Source organism: Cyrtonyx montezumae, unplaced genomic scaffold, assembly GCF_038088225.1.
Source record: "Cyrtonyx montezumae isolate F1298 unplaced genomic scaffold, pur_monq_1.0 scaffold_10, whole genome shotgun sequence".
Classification (NCBI taxonomy): domain Eukaryota; kingdom Metazoa; phylum Chordata; class Aves; order Galliformes; family Odontophoridae; genus Cyrtonyx; species Cyrtonyx montezumae.
The window spans coordinates 51,799,820-51,811,940 of NW_027071826.1; the positions used below are offsets into that span (position 1 = coordinate 51,799,820).

The 12,121-nt window shown below is 36.5% G+C and overlaps 1 protein-coding gene across 1 annotated transcript in view; it reads right to left on the bottom strand.

Annotated features, from left to right (window-relative positions):
- Positions 1 to 12,121, bottom strand: part of LOC136060949 (leucine zipper protein 2-like) — a 109,959-nt gene that overhangs the window by 43,972 nt on the left and 53,866 nt on the right. The window contains exons 4-5 of the mRNA XM_065755753.1: positions 10,625 to 10,706; positions 5,047 to 5,109 (exon numbers count right to left, since the gene is read on the bottom strand). Of these exons, the coding sequence (XP_065611825.1) occupies positions 5,047 to 5,109; positions 10,625 to 10,706 (145 nt within the window). The remainder of the gene's footprint in view (positions 1 to 5,046; positions 5,110 to 10,624; positions 10,707 to 12,121) is intronic.

Below are 12,121 nucleotides of genomic sequence, written 5' to 3' on the forward strand. Positions count from 1 at the left end.
GATCTTGTAGTCAGAGGTTTTTAGCCCCTGAAACACTCCCTTTCTGGGACTGCATTATTGCATTCCAGGTGCTATGTTACTTTACTGAACATCCTAAATAAGTAACTCCAGTATATTTTAATGCTACATATACAGTTGATTCTTATGCTCTTCAGCACTGCATGGTGTTTTCACAGACAAAAAATAGTCTGGTATAAAAATGGGACTTGAAAATTTTAATATATATTTTTTTATTTAAATGACATAGAGCGTTATAATTCCCTTTTCAGTCATCTTCCCACTAAGCAACTTTAACATCACTGCACTACAAGACAACTTTTCCACTTGTCTGCATAACATAACTAAATTAGATCAGAACATTCCTTTTCCTGCTCTGCAAAATTTACTAGCTTTAGGGAAAGTTTTACTCTGACTATACAACTTCACCTGTGCTTAAAGTTCTCTGGAGCTCGGCTGCGAGCTGCCCTGCCTTTGAGATATGCAGTGCAGGAAAGCAGTGATCTGAATAACACCAGGATCTGCAAAATTCTCTTCACAAGTTCAAGAGCCAAAGATTTTAACTAGGATTCAGTGCTGCCCCCATTGCCTGGTGAAGCTGCAACAGACATAGTTGAGAGCTGATTTAAACTGTGCTAATCAAGATACTCTGTAATACTTCATGTTTTGCTGCCTTTCTGAAGTAAGTGAAATAATTCTGCTAATTCCTTCATGTTAAATATATTGGCCATATGTGCTGAACAGTGAGATGAAATGGAATACCAGACAAACCCAGTATCTCCCCAATCCTAAGGGCCTAAACAATGTCATCTTGCCTTAAACACTACCAAGTTATGCACTATCAGTAACCAGGAGCTCTAATAACCAATGCCAATTTCCTACAAAAAGAAATTAAGGCGCAGATGGGAAATGACTTTCTTCTCTGCAGATGATATTTTGCCAGAAATGACAATTGAAAAAGACAAAGCTTCAGGGATAAAGGTGTAACTACACAGTCTTGATGCCAGACAAGTACAACAAAAATGAAGAATTCAAACATTCTGAAATTTTGGAGTAAATGAAGGAGGATAAAAGAAATAAGAAATAGGAGCGCTTGGAAAACTGAGTAAGGATATCAGAAGGACTTCAGCAAGGTTAGAAAAAGAACAGTGCTATGACTTTCAATGCTACAGCTAATTTAAAAGACAAAAACAAGGGATGATTTCCAAGCAGGCAGCCAAGACATTGTGACTAAGCACAGGATGAAAACAGAGCCCTAATAGGTACACATCTCATTTTTCATCTCCATATTGATGAAATACAGACATTGCCTAAATATTTATATTTGAATGCCTCCTGCACTTGCTTGAAGTTTATGGTTGTGAATCATATTACTTTCATCCTGAACATAGACCTAAAGGATGAAATAGAAAATATGGCTGCCCCTGGGAATGAGAGGTCCATGGTTAGCAGACCCATTATAACTCCCTAAGTGATGTTAAAACTCTGATTATCCTTCACCAGCAACTGAAAAACTGCAGCCTATACTTCTGAGTCTACAAGATCAGGAAACAGAACTTTTAAAAACCAAAGCTTGGCCTTAACATTCTTCGTAGATGCAGCTACTACATTATATCACTACAAATACACCTCACTCAGATACTGATCTAAGAGCCACCTCCACTTTATTTATGTTCTCCTTGACAATGCTGCTGCTGCCCCTGATTCTTGTGAATGTTTTCTTCTAAACTGTAGAACCAGTGCAACCTTCCAAAAAGGAAACAAGGCCCACCTTCCATCTGCATGGAATAGACTTTTATATTTAGAAAATTCCCAAGGTAAAAGTTTATCTACAGAGGACAAAGAGAGAAGAACTACAATGTTCACCTTCACAGAACAGTGTCAGGATACAGACTCAAAGCCTCAGAATTTTATTTCTGCTTTACTACAGCAGTTCTGTTTTTTTTTCCTCCACCACATTTCAAAGCAATTTAATTGATTTCACCCTTTAGGGCATGAAATTCCCAATAGATTAGGTGGGACTTCAAACTAGCTTGACTTTACCTTTTATTAGCACAAAGATTAAAGAAAATTCTGCTTTAGGATGATTTACTTGACACTAAAGCTATAACCACAATTTATACATAAATAGAGCAAAAACTATTGTTTACAAGGTAGTTATTTGAAACTGTGCTTCTCAGCAGAAAGAACACATGTTACTGGCAGCCACAGCCAAATTCATTTTCAACTCAGGGTTTACTTCATATTGACTGTACTACTTTGTCTTCCATGTAATTCATATTTTTTAAAGTCCTGTCGCAGCTTTAACAGCCAAGAAATATACTGCCTGACGTAAACCACTGTGCCAACTTAATACATGGAATTGTTGTAAACAGTATACATAAAGAGATCATTCTTTAATACGAGCATACTCAAAGATATAATAAAAGAACTTGCACACAGATATACAAGAAAGCGTAGTTGTATCTTATCTAAAACCATGTAATAAAAATGTATAATAAGATCATTTTAAAATACATAAATATTTCACAGAAGTCAAACATGAGGAAATCCATGTGACAGAGCCAAATAATACTACCTCACTCATATAGCTAATTATACAATTTACTAGTTTTTGGGAAAAATAACTCCTAACTCATTTATCTCAAGGAAATTAAATGCATGTGCACATCTGCTGCAAGTCATATAGATTGTTTCTGGTACAGGAAGAAGCACATAGTGACCTCTAACAGAGGAATTCGTAGACACAGTCACTATGCACTGTATACAACACTTGTCCCTCCACAGGGATGATTTTTGTTGCTTTCGTTGACAATTTTTGCTGTTAAAGCCTTGAATAGCCTGAAAATTGCCTTTTCTGTACATTGTCCTGCTACACCACAGCTGCAACATTCAGTTGGAAAGCTGCTGCCTATTCCTATCTGTGAATTGCCAAGTTGAATGGCAGCAGGGCACGTGCTGAAAGAACAGAACTAAATGGGAAATTATTTTAACATTCGCAAGAGAGTCTGAGATTGCTGGATTCAATATTTGTCAATACAAATAGAGGGCAAATGCAGTATTTGAAAGAAGGTCGACAGTAGCTGTGGAAGGAATTCCATTTACACGACGCCTCTATCCATTTGTATGAAGACAGAACTTTCAGAATTACATAGAAACACTATCTACTATACATACGTCATATCCACTCTTACAAACAAGATTTACTAAAAGTGTACTCAGTGACTGGAAGCAGGGCATAAGTAAACTATGTACTGTCAAAATCACTCCATTCTTTTTGTTAACTTCATCATCAAAATACCAGAAAAACCGATAACAACTACTGAAATTTCAGGAAAACTTAACAGATGTTTAGGGATTAGCTACTTAGTAGGAACAGCTCCATTCCCACAAAGTAGATGAAGTACAGAAGGACGATGCAATTCTCTCCAGTCAAATTTCTCCCAAGCCAAATTAAGCAGACTAAACAATAAGAATGCTGGGACTTTGGATTTCCAGGCTGCCCCAGGGCCGTATTTCTTCTTTCATCACAAGCACTGCTCTGTACTTCCTCTTAAAATATATGCAAAATAAAGAGTGCCTAAAACCTGTTCTTACCTCTCTTGGGACATCTTACAGGATGACAACACAAACATGAAAATATTTCAGGTAATTTGATTATAATAAACACACACAAAAAGCAGATAATTATGATGGACTCAATGATCTCTAGAGGTCCCCCTCAATTTCTTGATTCTGTCTTTGCTACTATTCTCCTAAAAAACCTACTCCTTCTACTCCCATATCTAATTAGAAACTTCTGTATAAAGTGCTAGGCAATTCTGTAGTTTCATATAGAGCACCTAGACTGGGAACATCTTTATACTGGTCAAATCATACTTATTTATGGAGGACACAAAGAGGCATCACCACTGAAGGCTTTAGAAAACCGGATATTTGTTTGGTTTGCCTGGTGTATTCCTCTTCCCATCTAAATTAACACTTTCAGTTTAATCATTACTTTACTTCCAAGTTCAATTTTCAGTGTTATTTCTTTTTGCTTCTTGAAAAGTACCAGCCACACAGATGTCCCAAATAACATTTATGCAGAGATCCAGAAACTGCTCACTCAGTGACTCACAAAATATTTATTTATCGTCTCTACTGTGGCCAAAGCACTTCGCTGAAAACAGAGAGAATCACAATGTAGCAGGATATAAGAGATGTAGCCACAAAAATACTCCTCAAGCATTTATGATCTCAATGTCAACTTATATACCTTCCCTGAGCACGTTATCTATTCTCCACACATTTTACAAGCTATTTAAGAAAAATCATGATCTTCTCATAGTGTAGTACCAGGAGATCCCAGTCAGGCTGAAGCTGCATTTAGTGCCCAACAATGAAAAAAAGCTACACAGCTGCTTCTCTCTTTTTGTTTCCCCTTCCCATGGGTTTTCTTGGGCTGAGTTTGGAAGTGATACATGGCAGACTCAATTCACAACTGCTAGTGAAGTATAAGGAAGGGTACTAGTGACTCAAATGAGGAAAACCCACATAAATCCCGAATACAGAACTTAATTTCATGAAAGAGTACTATATGTTTACCATTTGCCTTATTATTAATTCTGAAAGGAACTATCAGACAACCAAAGAAAAAACAAACATACCTGGAATCTGTTCAAAACAGCGTATCAGAAATTCCCACAGCCCTGAATGAATCCCTAAAGCTAAGACCATCATAGGAAACCACTCAGAAAAACATGAGAAGAAAAGATTGAGAAAAGCTATTAAAAAAAAAAATCAAGTTAAAGAGTAATGATGAAGGAATTTGATAGTAAATTCAATAGTACACATTGCAAAGATGTTTGTTATTAGGTAACAACCTACAGAAATTAACTAGTATATAAGCATAAACTATGAGGCATAGGAAGGGATACATACTCCAACTCTACAATTCCACTGATTGCAGATGATGTGAGGTGAGGCAGACTCACATGCTCTACTACAACAGCATTTGTTATCACCACTGTCACAAGAGATACTGATGCACTTCAGTACTCCTCTTACCTCATTTTGGAGGTCCCGGATCATTCTGCTCTTCCTTTCCATTTCTGTCTTCAAGAAGTTAATCTGCAAGTTGAATGAAAATACTGAGTAACTGAAATGTAGAAGCTAGAATTCTCAATTTTAGTTAATCAAGCAGTTTAAAATATATTTTTTTACATATTTAAGTTTGTTCTGGATTGAGCTTTCCTACTGACTTAATTGGACAAAGGTTTTAGTTATAACAGCTAGAACTGAATGAACACATCCCTTCCACTTCAAGACCCATAAGGATCCTCCTTCAACTCACAGAATTCTCACTCCTGTATACACAATACCCCATGTGTCCACCTTTGATGCAAATTCTATCCATACATGTGGGAAACCACAGTTCACCTGACTTGGTAGCAGACTTGTAAGAAAAACAAGATCTCTGGAAGGAAACCAATGAGCAAAAAAGAGATGGTAAACATACTGACACAGAGTATAATGATTGGAATGGCACAGAGATAAAAACTGACAGTGAATCTGCAGGATATGTCATGCTGTTCTTAGAATCACACCTACATTCAAGTAGGTAGATGTCAGTTATTTAGAAACCATTAATGGGCTTGACATCACTCTTAATATCAAAAGAGAAGCCAGAGAATGCTGTTATCACCTAAGAAAGAAAAGCTGGTGTGGGGTATACAAGACTACCACAGACGGACACACGTAACAGAACTTGTTTTGAAATGTTTCTCAAGTTTTGTATAATGATTTGCTGAAGGTAAAGACCAACTATGCATAGATACCACCAAACATCATGCTCTATGAGATGAATATGCTCAGTACTTTCCTAGAAATCCCATTCACAAATAGCCGAAGTGAGCCTACAGATACTGTATTACAAATGTAAAACTTTTGCATAACAATAAATCTTCATCCCAATTCTCTCAAGAGAATGTTAATGCTCCCTTAACACATACAGTTCTAAATTGGGATACATATGAAATCTTGATGAGGATATGGTACTGATTTGATCAACTATGTGCTCTCTTTATATCACTTGTAAATATCAGCTTGTGGCAGAGATAGATATTTTAGTTAGATGGTTAATTTAACCAGCAACTTGCATGATGATTTTAGCCAGTCCCAACAGCACAGAATAATAATGGAGTACAACGCTGTTTCAGATAACAACAGTGTGCAAATCCTACCTTCAGCCTCCAAATCCCAATAGTGTAATATACATGAATGGGCTTTTTGAGTTCTCCTCTAACAAAGGCACATAAACTGAAAAATTTCACTATTGAAACCTCCACCTTTTCCACTTTCTACTCATCGTTCTTATTTGACATTCACCTCTTTCCAAATGTTGTCTTTCTTTAATTACTATCTAGCTGGAATTACTAAAACACATAATGAAAATATATTGGTGTTCTAAGACTGAACTCTACAATATTAAGCAAGGACACTGCTCCTGTCTCCTGGAGACAGACGTTCAAGATACTCAGAGCTTTGTGTGCTTCAGACCTCATTAGATTTATTAAAGACAACAGCATCCACCCAGTAGCCTTTACTCAACAGCAGAATGTCACCTTGAAATGTTCAAATTCAATTTTCCCCCATTGAAATACAGAATGCTCGAACAGATGGCTGTGATCTAATTCTAAGAGACAGACAATAGTTAGTTATTCACCACAGAGGAAGGACGGAGGAATACCAACATGAAGTCACTACTGCACAGTCAAAGCTCAGCTGTACACTTATTTGCTTACCTCCTGACACCTTTCACATTGCTCAGGAGTAACATAGGAATGATTAAGATGGGACTGAAATACCTTCAGTGACATACCTCTAAGATCACTGTAATAATCCATTAGCCCTAGCACACTCAATATTCATTTTCGTGGTCTAATTTTCAAGTTATTGAGTAGAAATTAATTCTGAAAGCCAAAAGAGTAAGTTAAGCAATAAACATAAGAAATATTCCACCTTCTGAGAAAATGAGAGAATAATCTACAGCCTGTTCAATATTTCTGAAAGCAAAGCCTATGCCTGCTAGGATTTGTTAGATGAACTCACCTTTTAAATCATTAAGTTGTAACTTAATGAAAAAACATTTCTGTCACAGAGACATTGATGACTTTGTCATGAGAACTGTTAGTAAACAAAACATTTTGGAGTGAAATAGACATCCTATCTTTTAATGAATTAGTGGTGATCTCTCAAGTTTCTGGTCTGGTGAGAGATATCCCAGAATTTAATCCTATGTGCTCTATTTGTGTTTTATTACTAAGAATGACCTAATGATATCCAATTAACCATATCATTTTTGCTTAGTTTTTAACAAGTCACGCACAACAAGTTAATTCTAAGTTTTCATAGTAAGCACTATGCAACTAGGGAGAAGGATTTTACACAGACATATTTTCTCTGACATATCATACAGTAATTATACTGTCAAACAATTCCATCACTGTGCCTTTCTAAAAACTGTTAATGTGGTATAAAATAGCAGCAGGAACAAAATGAAAAAGGCAGTCTAATCTTAGTCTACCTACCCTACCTTCCCTTTTATTTTCCCATCCCCTTCCTGTTTCTGTGCTAATTTCTCATTTTTATTCTTTACTCCAGAGCAATCCAGCTGGTTTTATATACTGTGATTGAAACTAAGGGGAAAGAGCTTTAAGTAGCAGCTCCTTTTCACATATAAATAAAGCTATGATTTGACTTTTTTTAACGAACGTATTCACTACAGAACAACCTATTATAAACTACTACTTTGGTATTTAGTACTAAAAAGCTCTATCAACCTTCACTGATTGCTTAAGAGGACAGGAGGTGATTTCTGATCATCCTATATTCCCACATTTTATATATATGTGTTGTATGGCTAAATCCAGTAGAGCACTCCTAACAAACTTTATTTTGAAAATGTTTTCTGATAGACAAATAAACCATAGTTCTACTGTGATCTGGCTGGTAGACTAGGGAAGATCCTCACATTGCAAAGCCTTCTGAAAGACTACTTGACCTTGAACTTTGCAACACATGGCTAGCCAAAAATTCAAACCATTCTTACCACAGTAGTTTTCCTTTGGTCTCATCATCATTTTGTTGTTCGTTGAGCCCTACCACTAACTCAGTAAATCCTCTGAAGAGAAACTTCTTAGCTGTCCTAATGCCCTTGGCTTCCCTAACATTGAAGAGTTCTTAAAAAAAATTGGTTAAATGTGCACAATAATTTTGATGAAGTTTATGCTGTCCTCTGTAATTTTTAGTGATTAATCATTTACACAACTGATAGCGAAAAGTCTTGCCACGTATCACACAAAATTTAGATCATCTTGTAGTTTCTGCTATGGCATCTCCTTTTTTTCCTTATAGTTTGGTCAGAGACCTTGAATATTTTCCAGGTTCATGTAATTTCACTGATGTGATTCTTGTAAACTCTTAATGACCCTTTTGCAGTTACACAACAGGGATGTTACCATTACACCTGTGTTGCCTGTTGAATGTATGCAAACAATTAACATCTGTAAGCATGGTATTATCGAAGGGCAGAAAAAGGATTTGCAACCACTCCTTAGTGGTGTTGAGGAACACAATTCTGTACTTATGCAACTCAGGAAAGAAATCAATATTTACTTCACCAAATTCTGTAGGATCAAGTGTGCTTAAGCTTGATTAGAAACAAGACTCAATTAGCTAAATTAGGACTACATTCAAGCTAGGCTCGTCAAAGAATCTAGAACTTTCAAAATTCATATTGATTTACAAAATACAGGAATGACAAATCAGGTGTAAAGTAACCCAGAGAGACACTAATAATTCCTGTTTCTATCACACCTTTCATCCGAGGACCCCAAAGCACTTTCAGAATATTCATTCAGTCTCATTGTTGGTGAATACGTGTATTTTGTCCTCAGGCATTAAGAAATAAATGTCACAAATTAAGGATCCAGCACAACTTCCCTTAAAATCAGTGGCTAGTTCAGTATCATATTATAGGCAAGCCTTAGAATATAGTTCAAGAATTCCATTTTTCTATCTAACCAGATGACAACCCACCACTTTAAGTTCAACTATAAACTCAAGGGGGTTTGTTGTTTGCTTCTCGTTCGATTTTCTGTAATGGATTTGTGCACTCCCAAAATACTCTAGTGGGGGCTGAATTTATGCAAAGCACCGTTCCTCAAGCTAAAAAAAACTGTTGTATGGCAAAGAATAGGACCAATAATCTGTTCACCTCAGCTAATATTTATTTAACCCACAGCTGAGATCATCTTGAGTATCAAAAAGTAATGTAGAAATTAAATAACACAATACGTTTATCACATTTAATTTGTAGGGTTAGAATTTGGTGTGCCAATACAGCTAATGAGAACATGTCAGTGCATCTGGAAAAAAGACGAAGACAACTTTGGATGAGGGCTTTTATTTGCTAGACAAGCCTGCAAGCACTGACAATCCAGTAATTATGTTGTGGGGGAACATCAGTGTAGTGTAGTACACTACTTTAAGTGCCTAGCACATAGTTTAGGTGCCATGACTACCTACCTTGGGCCAATTCAGTCCACCGATTGGACCAAATATCTCATTTCTCAGTATGCACATTGTGAGCACAACCATAACTTCAGTGGGAATGTCTTTAGTTCCTAACTGCTAAAGTAATAATTAAAATAATGAACTCATCTCTTATTCACGAAGGACAGAAAGCCACACAAAGGACAAAAAGCCACAAAGCTCATAGGGCAGTCTCCTCACTCTTATTTGTCCTTCAGGCATATCCCTTCCTTTGGAGCTGGTAGGTGGCTTGGGAGCTATGATTTTGGTTTGTTTTGGCATTAAGGCGTTTCTGAATATTCACTAAATTATAGTTCTTACATCCTTGTATTGTGAGTCTGAAAACTACCAAAATACCACTAAATAAACCATCAATTACACAATAAAAAACTAAAAGTTGATATATCTACAAAGCTTGTAAAAAAAAAACCAGGACACCTGAGGTTTAAATTAATTTCCAAAAATTATCTAGTCTATTTATGCTCGCAGTATTCGCATTATAAGAATACCACTGAACAACTCTGAGCCATTCTCATATTTATATCTAAGGATTAAACAAAGAATGGTGGTTTTTTTTTCCTTCACTAACAAAAATTGGCTGTTTGTGCCTTGAATTTATACCTTCCCATAGAGATAACGAGATCTACTGTTGCCAAGACTTAACTTCCTCTTATTTATTTTCTTGCTGAAAATTAATATCAATTTTAAAAAAGTCAATGGCAGTATGATGACATACTCTGGTACAGATGAGACAAGAGGTCCATAAAGGTAACTTCATTGGCATAAGTACTTGAGCCCAAACTTCCAAGATGCTGGATGCACACACCTAAATCCCACAGGAACTAATGAGGACAAACATCTTCATTTTCTGGAACATACCAACTTTATCCACCTCCTTTCATCTGATCCTTACAGATTACTAACACATTTGAAATCTAAGGCTTTGATATGTAAAGACATTTGAGACCGTGCAAAAAAGTTCAGGGAAGGAGGATTAAAAAAAAAAAGAAGGAAAACAAAAAAAATAGAAGACAGACAGAGACTCACTCACAGTAGCCTGCTGCTTTTCTGCTTTCTCAGCTGCCTCATTAAGCTGCTTTTGAAAGGTCTCCTGAAGAGATTTCATTTCTTCCCTAGACAATGAAAAAACAAAACAAACTTCATCCTAAGTGTCCATTAGAAAAAAACATTCTTTAGTTTCAAGAGAAGAGTGACAGATGTGCTATATTTACTAAGTGTCTTGCTAATAAAATTAAAATGACCTCATGAACGATGGTGCCAGTCCAAGACAAAAAATTTGTCTGTGATGGAAATTAGATACACTTTCCATTTACCAAATGGCCTGCTGCACAAAACATCTGCCATTGTATAGTCTCTAGAAACAGGGATTGGTACAGTAAAAGCAAGCAAAGTGGGCTTCCAAAAAACAGGCTGATATGGAGATACACTATTATCAAGAACAACTAATTCTAGAAAGAAACAACAGGAAAGTCAATAGAAGATGCTGGCATACAACCCAACAAAAAGAAGAAGAGGTAATGCTTTAGATTGGGCAATAGTGGATTCAAGATACTTTTGCACTACTGATGCAATCAGAGTTTCTCCAAGATGACTGCAGCAGGCTAAGATCCTCTGGTCATCTCTTTTACTCACAGGTGACACATTTTGGGACTGCTGCAAAGTACAGGACTGACAAATTTCATAACATTTGCAGAGCACCTTCAGGGCTGTTGCTTGCATCAATTAACTTTCACGAATGAGGAACAGCACAGAACCAACTTTACACTGAAATGGTAATTTAACCCAATGAACATCAGTCTGGAGTGGAAGGCACAGAGCTTGTACAAGAGCAGAATTTGTGAGCTGCTGAATCATCTTTTCATTTATTTCATAGCTCTGCTATATTTGCAGTTTGGAGAATGCTGGTATAAACAGATCTGAAATAGAGACCGAGCAGCACAAAACCAATGCTGCATCAGCACATACCAGCTCCATTATTGTATACACAAGCATAACCATTCCAAAACACCAACAGTGCAAAGAACTAATTAATCTTGAGACATTGTACTAAGTGACCAAATTTTACTTGCCTCATGAGAAATACTGGAGAATTTACACCAAAGCAATCAAAAGAATCAAACGTGAAACCAGAAGGGCTACATTAATTTACACAAGCTGAGATTGTAGCACTCCAAACTTCACTTCATTACCCATCACTGCAGAGCATAATCAAAGTGGTGCTCACAGACCAAACACAGCTCACATTTGTCCAAACAAGTTGTGACAGATTTTGGATTGTTGATCAAACAACAAAGATTTAAGTATTAAGTTCATCGCTCTTCACTTGTTGAACAGGAATAACACCTGAATCTGGTGGCAAATAAAGCATTAAATTCTGTGAGGGGGATTCATACTGTTAACAGCAACTTCTTATACTGAGCTTCCATAGCTATCAAAGTAAATACAGTGAGCCTGTAAATGAGAGCTTGTCAAGGGACCACAACAGAAAGGCATTAATTGGAGTCTACAATGAAAGCCTTTTATTTTC